This window comes from Miniopterus natalensis, chromosome X, assembly GCF_054644295.1.
Source record: "Miniopterus natalensis isolate mMinNat1 chromosome X, mMinNat1.hap1, whole genome shotgun sequence".
NCBI classification, from domain to species: Eukaryota; Metazoa; Chordata; class Mammalia; order Chiroptera; family Miniopteridae; genus Miniopterus; species Miniopterus natalensis.
The window spans coordinates 93,689,338-93,707,783 of NC_142103.1; the positions used below are offsets into that span (position 1 = coordinate 93,689,338).

The following is an 18,446-nucleotide window of genomic DNA, read 5'->3' on the forward strand; positions in this document are numbered from 1 at the left end:
ACTCTTTGTCAGAACTGTGAAGCAAAGATGGTTGTGTCCAGAAATATTGTCATTCTAGGGTGGTCTAGGGTTTGTTTTTGTTTGAGATAATAGAACATATAAGCCCTAGTCGGTTTGGCTCTGTGGTTAGAGCGTTGGCCCTTGGACTGAAGGATCCCAGGTTCGATTCTGGCCAAAGGCATGTACCTCAGTTGCAGGCTCGATCCCCAGCCCCAGTCGGGGTATATGTGGGAGGCAACCAATTGATGTTTCTCTCTCACATCTATGTTTCCCTCTCTGTCTCTCTCTCTCTCTCTCTCCCTTCCACTCTCTCTGAAAAGCAATAGAAAAAATATCCTCAGGTGAAGATTTTAAAAAAGTAAACATAGAACATATAATATACGGGTGACCCGTGAACAACACTAGGATTAGGGGCGCCGACCCCCAACCTAGTCGAAAATCAGTGTATAACTTTTGACTTGCCCAAAACTTAGTTGTCTTTCGCTATCTGTGGGGGATTGGTTCCAGGACCCCCTGAGGATACCAAAATCTGTGGATGTTCAGATCCTCTATGTAAAATGGTATATAGATCAATGCGTAGTGTCGGCTCTCTGCATCCATGGACTCCCATCCTTGGATCCAAAACAGTTCAGGTGTTTACTGGAAGAAATCGCATGTAAGTGGACCCACGTAGTTTAAACCTGTGTTGTTCAAGTATCAATTGTATATATACAGTTTAAAATCAAACAATTAAACAACCACACATATACCAATCACCCATCCACCCTTAAAAATAGAAAATTACCAGTGCTTTTTAAGTTCTTCATGGGCCCCTCCATTTCCCCAGAGGGAACTACTATCCAGAATTTTGTTTTTCATTTGTTTTTCTTTAAATTTTTCTCTTAATTTAACCACATATGTATATATTCTAAAACACTGTAGTTGAGTTTGCCTGTTTTTGCCTTTATAATTTAAATATATATATAAACATAAATCAATATATAGAGTTTATCTAGAGGGAGTCTTACTATATGTGCTATTTGTAACTTGTTTTGTTCCCTTAACATTATGTTTATTGCCTGGGTGTGGCTGTAATTTCTTCATTTTCACTGCTGTAGAATATTTCTTTCTGGGAAAATGCCCATGTTGATGGCTAGTTGGGTGGTTTTCATTGTATTGTTGCACACAGACCTGTGTGCATTTTTGTACATGTGCCATGGTTTATTAAGAGTTTTACAAGGCCGAGATTCCTAATCCAGAGGGTCTGCACATCACTTTTACTAGATTGGACATGTGAGTGCTCAAGCACACTTTTATTTTTCTGAACCATTTGGGTTAGTGCAGGTATCATTGCCCTTCCCACCCAGCGTGCCTTTCTAAAGCACATGGACATTGTCTCATGTAATCACAGTTTCATTATCTTACTGAGGAAAGTTAACATTTCATTGTTTACACGAACATTACCTAGTGTACAGTCCACATTCCGATTTCTCCGGTTACCCCAAGAATGTGCTTTCCTTCAACAATTTAATTTTTTTACAGCTGAGGGAATTATAGGGTAAACACCCTTGTATCCATCATCTAGGACAAAAAACTAGAACCTTGCCAGCCACCCCAGAAGCCCCTGAATGTAGCCCACCCCAGTCACAGCCCTCTTCCCCGGTCTAAAAATACTCCTCTTCCTGACTTTTATACTGATAACTCCCTCCTCTTTCTCTGTGGCTTTTTCACCTAAGTATTGATCCCTGTCACTTTAGTCTTGCCTATTATTATTTCTGACTTCATATATCTTTTATGTCTGTTTCTTTTTTCTTCTTTTTGCCTTTTAAGTCACTTTTAATCTACAGGCTCCCCTTCTATTCTTTTATTTTCCTTATAATGAATCTGTTAAAAGAACCTGTCCTGTTGGACCTGTAAAATTTCCAGCAGTTTGGGTTTTGCTAATTGCACACTCAGGGCGCAGTTGACCAAGTTCCTCTCTTCTCTTCTCTGCATTTTCTGCAGATTGGCAGCTGGATCCAGAAGCTGCTTAATCAGGGTTATGTTTGATCCCGTTGACAAGGCAGTAGGTCTATGTAGGCACATACGTCTGGTTTTTTCTTTGCTATTTTGGTGTTAGCGGCTGTTGATGCTCAATGCCTAGACCCATTGGTTCACTGGACTTAGAAAATGGTGTTTTTCTACTTCCATCATTTCATTTTCACATATTAGCTGGAGTACTTTACTAAGGAACCACTTTCCCTCATCTACAGTTTCGTTAGTTACCCAGTTATGGGAAAGACAGGACGAATGCTTGATTTTTAAAAATCTTATTTATCCAGTTATAAAAGTAATGAATTGGTTCCCTCTCACCCTCAGAAGGTCACCAGTTTTTTTAAAATATCATTATGAATTTGTAGATTTAAGCTTTTGGGGTTTGAATGCTTTGTAATTCTTACCCTTATTAAAGTTCAAATTGTCCCATTTTTACCATTAGAAGTTGGCTCTGAGTCTTTTTTTCTAACTTTAAAAAACATGTTTTTATTGATTTTAGAGGGGGGGGCAGAGAGAGAAAAACATCGATGTGAGAGAGGAACATCGATCGGTTGTGTCCTGTATGCTCTCTGACCAGGGATCGAACCCGAAACCTGGGTATGTGCCCCAACTGGGAGTTGAACCGGCAACCTTTCCGTGCACAGGATGCTGCTCCAACTAACTGAGCCACACCAGCCAGGGCAAGCTATTAGTCCTTTTGATGCGACCCAAGTAATCTGTGGTCGCTTCCTCATTTTCTGGTATGACAAAATGGTCCCAGAATTTCTCATTGTTGTTTTAATGGACATTTCCTTGATTACTAGTGAGGTTGAGCATCTTTTCATGGGTTTATTGATTTCTTCTTCTTGAAGTGTCTGTTCATGTCTTTTGGCCTTTTTTTTTTGGCCATTTTTTATATGGGTTGTTTGTCCCTCTCTTAATGATTTATAAAAGTTCTTTATTTTTTCCCTTGATACTAATATTTTTGGTCACATATTTGCAAATGTCTTCTCCCAATTTGAGGCTTGTCTTTTCAGTTTTGGTATCTTTTGATTATCAGAAGTTCTTATGTAATTGCTTTGTTGATTTTTTCCATTATGGTTTTCATTCCTTGACTCTAGGAGCTTAATAAAAGCATGGGACTATTTATTGACTGTCCATTGCTAATTTGAAACTCTTTCAGAATAGTTCCAGTCTGAGTATCAGAGATGGAGGCCAGTTGTAGGTGTTAGGCCCAGGGATCACAGATGGCTCTTTTGGAGTTGTCCTATAATTAGCCAAACACAGCAGTATGTCTCAGTAAATGTCATGTTTAGTTTTTACTAGGTTTTTAAAAGAAGTTACAAGTTACTATTAAAGAATTGTAGAATGACTGTTAGAGTCCAACACTAACTAAAAAGAAAAATCTTAATTCTTTAAAGGGCAGGAAAATATAAGGAAATATATAAACTCGTTACTAACTTGAAAACTGAGTCGAACTTCTGAAGCTGAGTTTTAAATAGTTGTATTCAGGCCCTTGCTGCCTTAGTGGGAATATTAAAGGGAAGCAGAAGCCACCACCCTGTGTAAATATGTCCTGCTTTCTCTTCCTCTATTTGAAATTCTTTAGCCTTCTAAACACACTCCAGTATAGCTATAAGTTATGCTATTTAAATGATTTAAAATAATCATCTTTGAAATAAGCCAGTCACAGGAGAAATATTGCATAATTCCACTTATATGAAGTATCTAAAATCAAACTCAGCAGAAGCTGAGAGTAGAATGGCGGTTGCCAGGGGCTGGGGCAGAGAGAAATGGGGAGTTGTTCAGTGGGTATATAAGATAACTACCTTCTAGAGATCTGCTGTACAACACTATGTCTATAGTTAACACTACTGTATTATGCACTTAAAATTTGTCAGGAGGGTAGATCTTATATTAAGTGTTTTCACCACAATAAAATAAAAACAAAAATAAGAGCCTGGCCGATGTGGCTCAGTGGTTGAGCATTGACCCATGAACCAAGAGGTCACCGGTTCAATTCCTGGTCAGGTCACATGCCTGGGCTGCGGGCTCGATCCCCAGTCAGGGCATGCAGGAGGCAGCCGATCAGTGACTCTCTGTCATCACTGATGTCTCTCTCTCTCCCCCCCCCTCCTCCTTCCCTCCCTCCTCCTCCCCCTCTCCCTTCCTCTCTGAAATCAATAAAGATATATATTTTTTAAAAGTTTAGTAATCCTGAAAAAAATGATCATCTGTTTTGAAAGGTATACACTTTTGGTATCAGAGAAGGTGGACCTGGAGACCAAGAGAGTGGAATCCACAGTGAGTGTGCCAGGCTCTCTCCCTGCCCCACCTCTTACAAGACTGGAAACCTTTTGCAAACTGCTCCAGAGCTCTGGGAAATCGGGGAAGTAGCTCATGGGGGCCGTTTTGAGGATTAAGTGAGATTAGCCATGTGAGAAACACATAAAATGGACAGACTAGCAAGCTAGCCATGATAGATGTCATATGACACTGCACATTTTCACTTCTGCCTGACAAGATAACATCTGATGGAAAAGGAAGCCATAGGGCTTATCCCCATTAATCAAGAGTCCTCCTATCAATGTTTTAGATTTTTATTACTGTGTAACAAATGACCCCAAACTTACTGGCTGAAAGTAATACAAATTTATTATCTTAGACTCTAGGTCAGAAACCTGGTGCTAAATCAAGGTGTCAGCAGGGCTGCAGTCCCTTCTGGAGCGTCTAGGGGAGAATCCTGCTCATTTAGGTTTTTGACAGAATTCAGTTCCTTGCACTTATAGGCCCAAGATCTGTTTTTCTGTCAGCTGAGGGACTTTCCCCAGCTTCTAGAGGTTGCACAATTCCTGGGATCATAGCCCTCCTCCTCCATCTTAAAAGCCAATTACTGCAGGTTGAGTCCTTTTTTAAATGTTTTTATTGATCTTAGAGAGGAAGGGAGAGGAAGAGAGAGATGGAAACATCAATGAGAGAGAAACATCAATCGGCTGCTGCCTCCTGCACGCCCCATACTGGGGAACAAGCCTGCAACCCAGGCACATGCCCTGACCAGGAATCAACTGGCAACTTCTTGGTGCATGGGTTGATGCTCAACCACTGAGCCACACCAGCCTCACTTGAGTCCTTTTTATTATAGAGAGGGAGAGAGAGAGAGAAAAATATCGATGTGAGGGAGAAACATCTATTGGTTGCTTTCTGTACGCTTCCTGATGGGATCAAATCTACAACCTGGGCATGTTCCCTGACTGGAAATTGAACCGGCAGCCTTTCGGTGCATGGGACAACTCTCAACCAACTGAGCCACTCCAGCCAGGCAGGTTGAGTCCTTTTTATTTCCCATTTCTCTGACCCCATCTTCTGCCTCTGTTTTAGACTATAGGAATGTATGTGATTCCATTGGACCCACCCAGATAATCCAAGATAATCTCCCATTGTAAGGTTAGCTGATTAGCAACCTTAATTCCATTACCACCTTAATTCTCCTCTGCCCTGTAAAGTAACACAGTCATAGGTTCCAGGATTAGGATGCAGACATCTTGCAGGGGAGGGGGAGCATTATTCTACCTGCCACATTTAGTGAACTGGAATTTCACTGGAGTCTTTAACAGGTCATTTACCCTTTTATTTTTTATTTTTTAAAATTTATCTTTATTGTTGAAAGTATTACAGATATTCCCCCTTTTTCCCCCCATTGATCCCCTTCACCCTGAATACACCCTGCTCCCAGGCCTTCACCATGGGTTTTGCATATATGCATATAAGTTCTTTGATTAATCTCTCCCTACCCACTCCCCCACTCCTTCCTTCCCACTGAGATTCATCAGTCTGTTCCATGCTTTTATGCCTCTGGATCTATTTTGTTCCTCAGTCTATTTTGTTTATTAGATTTCACATATGAATGAGATCATGTAAAACTGAATCAGGAAGAATCAGAAAACCTGAATAGGCTAATAACAACTGATGAAATTGAAGCAGTAATAAAAAAAACTCCCAGCAAACAAAAGCCCTGGTCCAATGGCTTCACAGGGGAGCTTCCTAATTCTTTAAGTTGTAGGGTTAGATAGTTTACTAAATTTTTTTTTGGCCTTTTGAGGTAGGCCTGCAGTGCTATGAACTTCCCTCTTAGGACTGCTTTCACTGTGTCCCATAGATTTGGGGTTGTTGTGTGTTCATTTTCATTTGTTTTCAGGAAGTTTTTGATTTCTTTCTTAATGGGTTTCTTGTTGGAAACCCATTCATTGTTTAGTAACATGTTATTTAGCCTCCATGTGTTTGAATGTTTTTGAGTGTGTTTACTGTAGTTGATTTCTAATTTCATGCTCTTGTGATCTGAGATGCTTGATATGATTTCAATCTTCTTGAATTTGTAGAGACTGGTTTTGTGTCCCAACATATGTGGCTTATCTTTGAGAATGATGCATGTGCACTTGACAATAATGTATATTCTGCAGCTTTGGTGTGAAATGTTCTGTAAATATCAGTTAAATCCATCTGATCTAGTGATTTAGTCACTGTTTCTGTGTTATCTTTTTATCTGGAAGATCTATCCAGTGGAAATCAGTGGTGTGTTAAAGTCCACAACTATGACTCTATTGCTGTTGATCTGTCCCTTAAAGTCCTTAAAGTTATTATGGATAGCTCCTTATTTATTGCCATTTTAATTCTTTATGCCTGTTTCTCTATTTCTTATTATTACAGCAGTCCCTTTAACATTTCCTGCAATGCTGGTTTGGTGGTGATAAACTCCTTTAGCCTTTTTTTTGTCTGGGAAGCTCTTTATTTCACCATCTATCTTTATTTCACCATGATAGTCTTGCTGGATAGAGTAGTCTTGGTTTCAGATCCTTGTTTTGCATTACCTTGAATACTTCATGGCATTCCCTTCTGGCCTGTAGAGTTTCTGATGAGAAGTCAGCTGACAGCATTATGGGAGCTCCTTTGTAGGTAACAGATTGCTTTTCTCTAGCTTCCTTTAATATTCTCTGTTTTGAACTTTTGGCATTTTAATTATGATGTGTGTGGGTGTGGGCCTCTTTGGGTCCTTCTTGCTTGGGACTCTCTGTGCCTCCTGAATTTGTGTGACTTTTTCCTTCACCAGGTTAGGGAAGTTTTTTGCCATTATTTCTTCAAATAGGTTCTCTAACCCTTGCTTACTTTCTACCTCTTCTGGTACTCCTGTGTTGCTAATATTGTTACATTTCATGTTGTCCCATAGCTCCCTTAAACTGTCCTCTGGTTTGTTAATTGCTTTTTCTTTTTGGATCTCTGATTGAGTGATTTTTTTCTACCCCGTCCTCTTAATTCACTGATCTGATCCTCAGCTTCCTCTAATCTGATGTTTATTTCTTCCAATGTATTCTTTGTTTCTGCTGTCATTCTTAATTCCCTTCATAGTTTCCATATCTTTTCTTCATGCTGTTGAGCATTCTTACAATCAGTATTCTGAACTCTATATCTGATAGATTGCTTATCTCTGTCTCATTTAGCTCTTTTTCTGGAGACTTCTCTTGTTCTTTCATTTGGGGCTTGTTTTTTTGTCTCCCCATTTTGGTGGCCTCTTTGGGTTTGTTTCTATGTATTAGGTAGGCCTGCTAGGAGACTCAGTTTTTTTGGAGGGTCCCTGGTGCAGGCCAATGTCAGACGATGTTTGTGACTAGCCTTGAGTACTCTGTTTGGAGCTATCAACAACCCACGGCTTGAGGTCCTCTCTGTTGGGGCTGGGTGCATTTGGACAGGACCAAGACGCACACCAAAGTCTGCTTTTCCAAGGCCCAGGTCCAGAATCAGATCAGGCAAAAACTCAAAGGACCCTGAAGTCTGCCTCCGGCTGTAGGCTAATTAATCTGATTCTCTTAATGAGCCTCGAGCTATAGAAACTCCTCTGGGTAGGGCGAGAGGTTTTCCAGCAGGGTGGGGCAATCGCTTCCCCCTCTGGCAAAAGCTTCTTGGAAGGTATGGGAGAATGACTCAGCACAGGAATGCAGAGGGGTGCCCTCTGAGCTCTGTCTCCAGAGCCCAAAACCCTGGATTCTCCTCACACTGCTCCAGTCCATTCTTCCCTCCCTCTGCTGGAGCTCAAGGTAAGTGGCTGCACAGGAAACTTTGTGCATTAGCCCTTTAAGAGGGAACCTGTGTTTCCAGCCGTCTCTCCCTGGCAGACAGAAACCCGGCTGCTTTTCACAGCCAGATGTTATGTGGGCACCTTTCTCAGTTCTGGTGCTCTTGGCTGGGAAGCCCAGTGTGGGGTTTAGGCCCCAGAGTCCTCAGTGGGAACCCCCCTGGCTGAGATCTCCCCCGGGACCTTCAGCTGCTGCCTGTGGGAGCCCAGCCAGTGCTCTTGCGCCTCCACACTTCCTACCAGTCTCTGTGCGGTCTCCCCTTTTCCTCCTTGGTTATGAGGGTGCTCCCCAGCTCTTCTGCAGTTGCAGTTGATTATTCAGGGTGATTTTTCTGTATTTTAGTTGTAATTCCTGTTTGGTCCTGGGAGAGTGTCGAGGTAGGTCCACTCCGTCTGCAGCCAGCTTTAATCTCCTCTGTCCTTTTATTTCCTCATCCAAAAAGCTAAGCGGCCTGCCACCTAGGAAAGATAATGTTTGTTGAGCACTTGCTGTGAACTTGGCCCTGGGCGCCGCCGAACTCTGCTCCTGAAGAGTCCATGAGGAAGGTTCTGTTTTTATCCCAGTTTCCAAATGAGGAAACTGCATTTTGGAAAAGTTAAGTCATTGATCAGAGTAATTCATCTGGCGAGAGACTCAGACAGTTCCGCGGACTGCTGTACGCAAGGGTTTGGCTGGAAACCCCTCTTCACATGGCGGCGCATGCTAATTAGAAAGAAATGTTTTGATTAAAACAAACGTTTCAGTTTTGCTAATAAAAATTATCATTCATGTTTGTGGACAAACACGACTTTTCTGCTGTGAGTCTTCTGCTGTAGGGTAGCTCAGTTGACACATAAAACTAACCATCCCAGTGCTGTTTAGCTTACTCCTCTCGCCCTGTGTAGTTCACTGTGGCAGCCACTAGCTGTTGAGTACTTGAACTGTAGCTAATCGGAATCGAGGTGCGCTATAAGCATAAATCCACACCGCAGCAAATGTAGAAGACACACTAGAAATAAAAAGAGTGTGAACTGTCTCATTATTTTTACATTGGTTATATGTTGAAATAATATTTTAGATATGTTGGGTTAAATAAGTGTATTGATTACTAAAAAACAATGAAACCCAATATGTATTTAAATTAGAGTATAAGGAGAATGATCGAGTTGTAAAATATTTTAAATAAAATTATTTTTCTGAAAATGGCTTGTGCTAAATCACAAACTGTCTTTTGAAGTCAGAAGGTTGTTTTTTCTGAGATCATGGAGGTTTCTGCCAAGAGAGATCTGGTTTGTAGTACAGTGGATGGGCTCAATATTTCTTTAGTGAGATACTTGAAAGTCATGTTTTGTTATACTATAAGTGATATGTAACCAAACAAGAACAATTTTCCTAGCAACAGAGTTGTTTTCCTCAACCAGAAGAATGTTTTTATGTGCCCATTTTCTTAATGTCCAAAAGATAAAAAAGCTTATGATTTTAGCATTGTATATTTTTGAGATTAAGATGCTGGCAAGTATAGATAGTAGAATATATAAGAATGTCACTAGAAATATTTGACAAGCATTATGTTAAGGTAATTCAGACCTAAAGTATGTTTAGCTCGGTAGAGAACCACATAGTTTTTATGACAGACCCAATTGTTGGACATGGTTATCTCACCTCCATGAGCCTCATTTTTTTTTACCCTCACCCAAGGATATTTTTTCCATCACTTTTCAGAGAGAGTGGAAGGGAGAGTGAGAGAGAGAGACACACACATTGTTGGTTGCCTCTGGCACACGCCTCAACCGGGGCCGGGGATAGAGCCTGCAACTGAGGTACGTGCCCTTGGCTGGAATCGAACCCGAGACCCTTCAGTCCACAGGCCAACGCTCTAACCACTGAGCCAAACCGGCCAGGGCTCCATAAGGTCTTTTTAACTCCTTTTGTTCTTCATTAATTACATGCCCAAGCTTTTTTCATACAAATGTTTGAATGCCGTGTGTTAGAAGACACTAGGGATATTGTGCCCTCATGAGGCTTATGTATTAGTGAAGGATTCAGACGTGAGTGAAAGATTTACACAGGTCAGGAAGCTCGTGGGTGCTGTGAAGATGAATGAAAGGTTCTTCTCTAAATCAAAGGGCAGCGGGCAGGGGAGAGCCCATCTAAAGGACGAGTAGCATTTAGCCAGGCGGAAATCAGGACTGGTCGGTTAGGTCAAGGGGTACATTTTGTAAAGGTCTCATCCCAGGAATGAGCTTGGCAAGTGGGAAGGGCAATAGCAGGAAGGCCTCTGTGGCTGTGTGTGTGTGTGTGTGTGTGTGTGTGTGTGTGTGTGTGTGTGTGTGAGAGAGAGAGAGAGAGAGAGAGAGAGAGAGAGAGAAAGTGTCTCAGGAAGAATAGAGTAAGGCACACGGGCAGAGAGTCCTGTAGAACCCTGTTCAGAGCAACAAGTAGGCTGGGTACATATGGCCTTGTTCTCCAGAACTCAGTCTTCAAGTGGATATGGTTTGTAGATAGGGTGACCATGTAATTTATCATCCCAACTAGAATACGCTAGAGAGCAAAAGGAGGCGCTATTAATTATGCTAGGACAGTGGGTATAAACCAGTATAACTTGGGCACGCCGGGGTGTTTGATCCCCATGCTCAGAGGCCATTTCTCAACCACTCCAGTAAGCCTGAAGCTGCCTAGAAACCATGCTCGGAACTTATAGGATTAGTCACATGTTTGCGCTTTCTCACCACCCCCCTTCACCCATGGATAGGAGAACCTGCACCAGGTCTGAGCCACAGATCACAGCCCCATTGCCCTCTTAACTGTAGCTTAGTGTTTTTCAGGTTGCCATCTCATGAGAGCTCAGATCCTTGATGTACGTGAAGTCTTACTAACGTGTTTTTAGAATTAAAGTCTTAAAAACATAGAGGAAAGAAAGTAAGGCTTAAACATGTAGCACATAAACTTCGCCCACTAGAAACTTTCCTACATCGCTTCTCATGGATGACATGACCTAATTATATGTTCCCAGATGGCAGTCAGGCAGAATGGGTGTGGTCCGATTATAAGCTCTTTCAGAATAAACATGTTTTGTGATTTGGCCCCTATGGTGGATGATACACAGAGCAGAGCACCTACAGGACGCATCCCCATAGTTATAAAACCTTTAACAATGACCATAGAATGAAGTAGTAAAGGAATCTTTTCACTATTGATTTGATTTTTTTTAACAGAATCAGCTGTTGGCCTGACTTTGTATAGTGAGATTTGATGGAGCTTTATTTCCTGTTCTCCTCTGTGCCTAAGTCACTCTCTGCAGCAGGGCCCTCCAGGAGTCTTAGTAATTCCTTAAGTTTACTGAGAAATGGGTCACTTTGCATTATAATAATATTTAGTGTTTATATCAGCCAAATGCTGAAGACTGGCACTTTGAGGTGTTCTTCTGTTTCTTTAGAAGTTTCACTATTTCTTTTCAAACTGTACTAATATTCTTACTTTTTGTTTTACAAGCCAGGAAATGTGAAGAATTCACCTGGAAATAAGTAGAATACTCCATGTTCTGCCCATTTGAATCAGGTAAAGAATAGGAAAACTCTGTGGTTATTTTTAGCATTGTTAGCACCAGCTAAAATGAGCTGTCTTTAATTAATTTAATTCTATAAATTAATTATAGCAGTTTCAACTTTATATGGAAACATAGGGTCAGGACAATGTTTCATTCCATCTTTAATTTCTGGGTTTAAGTGCCATGACTTATATAATTGTGTTTGTTCCTGAGATTTACCTGGGTTTTTTGGACAAGCCAGAACTTGACAGTTGTGATTTATGATTTCAAACAATTAAAAAAATGCCATTACTTAGGTTTCTTTTTTTCAAACTTCACTATAGTTAGTACACTTGTACTCATCTAATAGTCATTCATTATACATTTGTTGACTGTATGACTGTTGTAGAGAAATTCAAAATTATATAGAGATGTTATTGTAATTGACACAGGGAGCTCATGGGTGTAAGTATTCTGTAAAGATTGAGTAGCCTAAGGCTGGAGAAATTTAGGATGATATCAGATGAAGTCAGAAAATGAGTTTTATTTCTTCTGGTCTCATACTCAATTCACTATTTTCATTCATTTGTTTAATATTTACTCATCGAGTACCTACGTACAAAACACTGATTATATTAATATTATTTTGTGTGCATATTAAAAATTGTATGCTAGCCCTTGTGATTTCCTGGTAATTAGACTGTATTGAATTTGGAAACAATCTAAATATTCAACTGCAGGCAAATGGCTCAATCATGGTATATCCATAAAGAGGAATGTTACTATGTTTTAATAATATTTAATTGCATGGGAACATGTACACGATTGTTAAGTGGAGGAAGAACAGGATAGTATGATACTTTTAAAAAAAAATTTTATTGATTGATTTGAGAGAGAGGAAGAGAGAGAAACAGAGAGAGATGAGTTTGTTGTCCCACTTACCCATGCATTCATGGGTTTCTTCCTGTATGTGCCCTGACTGGGGATCAAAGCCACAGTATTGGTGTATCCAGACGATGCTCTAACCAACTGAGCTAGGGTGATAGTATGATGCATTTTTAGAAAGGGTAAAGACCGGGAAATACAGCAAAATATTTAAGTAGTTCCTCCTTATCCACAACTTCAGTTTTCATGGTTTCAGTTACTTTTGGTCAACTATGGTCCAAAAATATTAAATGGAAAATTCCAGAAATAAACAATTTACAAGTTCTGGGCAGTGTGATGAAATCTTGTGCCATCCTGCTCTGTCCTGCCCGGGACTTGAATCATCCTTTGGTCCTACTTATCTGTGCTGTACCTATAGTACAGTAAGATATTGGAGAGACTATGATCACATAACTTTTATTGCAGTATTTTGTTCTAATTGTTCTATTTTGTTATTGTTCTTGTCAGTCTCTTACTGTGCCTAATGTGTAAATGAAACTTTATCATAGCTATGCATATCTAGGAAAAAGCATAGTATATATAGAGTTCAGTCCTATCCCCAATCTCAGGCATCCACTGGGGGTCTAGGAACGTATCCCCTGCAGGTAAGGGGGACTACTGTATATATCTTTTTATATTAGAATTATAGATGATTTTTATATTTTTTCTTTTATATAACTTTCTGTATTTTTAAATTTTCCACAATGAATATGAGTTTTCTTTTATAATAAAACATTTTTATATTAGTGTTACATTTATTGTAAATTATGGCTGTGATTTAAAATTCATGAAAGCCCCAGGTTTGAGGATTTTCTTTCTCAAGCTCTCTCCCTAATTTTGGAGACCTAGACAATCATATAATCTTTGAATCTGAGAAGGGTCATCTCGCCCAACTCCCAGCCTCAAGTGTGTGTTCCCACTTTTCACCTCCACTGATAGAGAACTCACCTCACAGGGCAGCCATCTTTAGATAGTTCTGATTTTTAGGAAGCTGTTTCTTATACTAAGCAAAAATATGCCTCCTTTTAACTCCTACACAGTGGTCCTGATCCTGCATCAGGGTCCACAGAAAACAAATTCAGATCCGCTTTCACATGACGGCTCTTCATATAGTCACCCCAAGTCAGCAGGTCTCAAATTATGTTATACAAACAAATTACTTGGGGAGCTCGTTAAAAGGCAGAGGCCTAGGCCCCGCCCCAGAATCGGCATCTCTGGCGAGTGGGACCAGATGTGCATCCGATGTGCAGTTAGAAGACAGACTAGAGGGCGAGCAGTGAGGAAGATACACTTGTCCTCCAGAGAGTTTTCACTGAATTATCTTTCTGTACAAGGACAATGAGACATGGCATAAAGGGAAACCGTGTGAAAAATATTCTGGGCCAGCCTAGATGGCATGGCTCAGCGGTTGAGCATCGATCTAGGATCCAGGAGATCCTGGTTCGATTTCCAGTCAGGGCACATGCCCTGGTTTCTGGCTCGATCCCCAGTCGGGGGCGTGCAGGAGGCAGCAATGACTCTCATCATTGATGTTTCTCTCTCTCTCCCTCTCCCTTCCTCTCTCTGAAATCAGTAAAAACATATTAAAAATTCTGGGCCAGAGTTCAACTTATACATAGCCTTGATTTCATTATTTTTTTAGATCTTTATTAGAGATGTATTTTTAATTATACAAGTGATATATATTTATGTAAAGAAAATTTTTTAGATAAATAGTTTTAAACTTGCCTTTTCTTCCTTTCCTGGAGGTAATCTCTTAATATTCTGTTACATCATCCCAGCTGGTTTCCCTGTGGGTGAATATGCCTCTATACATGCTTTTGCTTTTTTGACCGAATGCGATCATAGTCCTTGTATTATTTTAGGAGAACACTGGAAACTCCATGAGGGCAAATATCACAATAGTATCACACCTGAAGAAATTAACATTAACTCCTTAATATCATCTAATAACCAGACAGTATGCAGACTTCCCTGATTGTCTCATTAATAACCTTTATACTTGGTTTGTTTGAATCAGGATCTAAGCAAGATCAGCTCACTGCATTTGACTGATAGGTCTCTTAAATCCCTTTTAAACTGTAATAGGTCCTTCTCCCTCATTTTTCTCTTGGCGTTTATTTGTTGAAAACCTCGGCTTATTTGTCCTTTAGAATTTCCCATGCTGTGGCTGTGGCTGAGCACATCCATTTAGTGTCATTGTGTTTATCTCTTGGTTCCTCTCTTCTCTGCATTTCCTATAAACTGATGGATCTAAAGGCTTAATCAGATTTAGGTTCAATTGTTTGGTAAGAATACTTCATAGACAGTGCTGTGTTTAACTATATGGAATGAATGAACTTGCCTTTTTTCACTTAATATATTGTGTACATCCTTCCCTGTTGGTACTTGTAGATCTACCTCGTTCCTCCTTTAGCTGCATAATAATTTCCTAGTATGGACTACCATGATCTATAGAATCCTTATTAATATAGGTTGTTTCCAGTTTATAGTAATTTTTTGTTAATTTTCACCCGAGGATATTTTTTCCATTGATTTTTTTAGAGAGAGTGTAAGGGAGTGTGGGAGACACAGAGACACAGAGAGAGAAACATCGATGTGAGAGAGAAACATTGATTGGTTGCCTCCTGCATGCACCTCAACCAGGGATCGAACTGCAACCTGGGTATGTTCCCTGACTGGGAATTGGACCCACCACCTTTTGGTGCACAGGACAACACTCAACCAGCTGAGCCATACCGACCAGGGCTAGGCATTTATTTTTTATTTATAAATCCATCCATCAGTTTAATTAGCTCAGGTACACAGCCAGTCAAGAATCTGAATGTAGTATTGATGAAACACAAAACCTTTCTGACATTTAGTTTACCTGTCTGTAAAATGGGAATAATTACACTTTGCTCTTGCTCCTTATGAGCCTCATGGTCATATAATGGTAATGTAAATATTTGTTATGATTTCTCTATGTAAACCTAAAGAATTTTCAAACTGCAAAATTGTAGAGTTGTTTTTATTTTTTCTGGCACAGTTTACTTATTTTTTTTCTTTCAGTTGTAGGTGAACATTGGAAACTCCATACAATAAACCAGTATTTCTACAGAAGAATGGAAGAGAAGTCAGTATTGAATATAGCAACTGGCTTTCTTCTTCAGGAAAACCTAAACTAGGCCTCTTTGTTACCTTGGGTGATGCCACATAACAAAGGGACTAATCTGAAATCTTTTCACCTACAGAATGTACAAGCCTTAGAACTTCTTGTTCTCATGTTGCTATTTATGTACATAATTAAAGTTCCAAGTTAAAAAAAGTTGCTCTGCTTTTTTCTATTCTGATATTATGGAATGACAGTTTAAGTGTATCTAGTGCCTGTGTGTATCTCTGAGTATACATGTATGTGTGTGTGTATATCTGAGTGCATGTGTGCACATGTATGTGGTGTGTGTGTAATGTGTGCCTCTGAGTATACATGTATGTGGGGTATGTGTGGTGTGTATGTGGTATGTCTCTGAGTGTATGTATGTGTGACATGTATTGTGTATATCTCTGAATGTACATGTGTTTGTGTGGGGGGGAGTGTGTGTGAAAACCATTAACTCTCCTTAGAGCAGTATCAGCTGGCAATCTGCAGTCTGTGCCCAAAACAGAGTCGAGTCAAGAGCAGCTCTGGAGCCAAGAGACAGCGCTTCGATAGCCAGCACAGGGAACAAAACCTGTAAGTAACAGCCTGCCTGGCACTGATGAGCAGGCATACCAAAGAAAACAGCGATGGGAGCCCGTGTGGTGTTGCCTCGGGCCCGTACAGAGCTCCCACTTCAGTGCCAGTGGGAGAAGCCTAATGAAGTAGGCTTTGTCTTCTGCTGGTGTGGGAACGGGAATGCCCTGTGCTTGTGTGTGGGGGTTCTTTGTATGGTGGCCTCATGTTCGCCTTTGTGGCCCCGAATGCACAGCTTATTGAACTCCATGTTCCCAGTGCTGGTGGGAATGGCAGGCGCCTCTTTTGACGTGTCAGCCAGCCAGGAAGGATGGGCGGGGAACAGTATGTGAAAGAGAGTTGAGAATTTCCAAACTTCAATCCGATTTGGAAGTTAAAAGTCATTTTTATATTCCTGTAACATCAATTTAATTCCTAATTATTGACCTTCCAGAATTGATAGCAGTTGGTAAGACAGTAATATGCAAATAGAGTCCGGCCGGGCGTGGCTCAGCAGTTGAGCATCGACCTAGGATCCAGGCGATCGGGATTCGATTCCCAGTCAGGGCACATGCCCGGGTTGCGGGCTCCATCCCCAGTCAGGGGCGTGCAGGAGGCAGCCGATCGATGACTCATCATTGATGTTTCTCTCTCCCTCTCCCTTCCTCTCTCTGAAATCAATAAAGATATATTAAAATATATATGTGCGCAAATAGACCGTGCACATGTTAATATTAAATATATTTGACATTCAAAATAGCAGCAATGGTGCCAGCATTGTTACCGGATTAATGAGTTGAAGCACTTTGATGCCTAGAATAATCCTGCTAGTGACCCAGCAGTCTTTTACTTCCTTTTATGCTGAATTACTTTTGTGTTACTATACTAATCATTTCAATATATTAAAGCTGTACCTAAATTATAATATCTCATTATATTGTTATTTCCAGCCTTTCCCATTGGCTTGGCTCCTGCATCACCTCCAGAAAGTACAGATTCCATGAGTTTCCTCGTTCTTGAGATTGCCTGATCTAGAGACGATGAAGAAGCGGTCCGCATCACAGCACGCTCAGGGTCAGTAATCAAAAGGTGTTTGAGCCCTGTCCGGTCTTGCTCAGTGGTTAGAGCATTGGCCCGTAGACTGAAGGGTCCCGGGTTTGATTCTGGCCAAGGGTACATACCTCAGTTGCAGGCTCCATCCCTGGCCCCAGTGGGCGTGCACGTGGGAGGCAACCAATTAATGCGTCTCTCACATCAATGTTTCTTTCTCTACCATTCTTTCGGAAAAGCAATGGAAAAAATATCCTCAGGCCTGGCCCGTGTGGCTCAGCAATTGAGCATCAACCTAGGATCCAGGAGATCGGGGTTCAGTTCCCGGTCAGGGCACATGCCCGGGTTGTAGGCTCAATCCCCAGTGGGGGGTGTGCAGGAGGCAGCCGATCAATGGCTCTCTCATCATTGATGTTTCTCTCTCTCCCTCTCTCTCCCTCTCCCTCTCCCTCTCCCTTCCTCTCTCTGAAATCAATAAAGACATATTAAAAAAAAAGATATGTATTACCTTTATGCCAGTAAAACAGAACAAAATAAATAATAAATTTGATTTTTTAAAAATATCCTCAGGTGAGGATTTAAAAAAAAGGTGTTTGAGTGCCTCCTAACTGTAAGGTATTACTTCCCCTTTTTAACCATTTATTCAATATTGAAACATGGCCTTCAAACCTCTTAACTCCAAAGTGGGTGTAGAGGTTGAGGTCACAGAGCCGGCTCCTGGTGGTACCTGGCCTGTATCTAGGACAGCAGGGGACTCACCTCCCAGCAAGTGTAACTCAGTTACCCTTTATACTATGGTTTTTCCCTTTTGTCGTTTTTGTGTCCAGCACTGCCTTCTTTTGTATTTAATGCGTTTTGCATGCCTTCCATGAACACCCAACTGTAGGGAGTATAAAATTTGCATATCATAATATGTTGCATTTCTCCAGCTCTTTTTACTTTTCAGAGTGCTATTTTACACCTGTTCTTCCTCGGCTTACTCCTGACCTCAGTGTGTTTGTACTGCTTTTCTCTTTCCCGAAGAAATACTCTACTTAATGTTTACCCTTTTCGTTGTTGTTAATCCTTACCTGAGGATATTTTTTCCATTGACTTTTAGAGAGAGTGGAAGGGAGAGAGAGGGGGAAAGAAAGAGAGAGAGAGAAGCATTGATGTGAGA

At 40.8% G+C, this 18,446-nt stretch overlaps 1 protein-coding gene across 1 annotated transcript in view; it reads left to right on the forward strand.

The window, feature by feature from the left end:
- APOO (apolipoprotein O) overlaps window positions 1-16,295 on the forward strand; it is a 56,118-nt gene extending 39,823 nt beyond the window's left edge. The window contains exons 8-9 of the mRNA XM_016215401.2: window positions 11,589-11,654; window positions 15,598-16,295. Coding sequence (XP_016070887.1) covers window positions 11,589-11,624 — 36 coding nt within the window. The 3' untranslated portion in view covers window positions 11,625-11,654; window positions 15,598-16,295. The remainder of the gene's footprint in view (window positions 1-11,588; window positions 11,655-15,597) is intronic.
- Window positions 16,296-18,446: the final 2,151 nt, after the last annotated feature.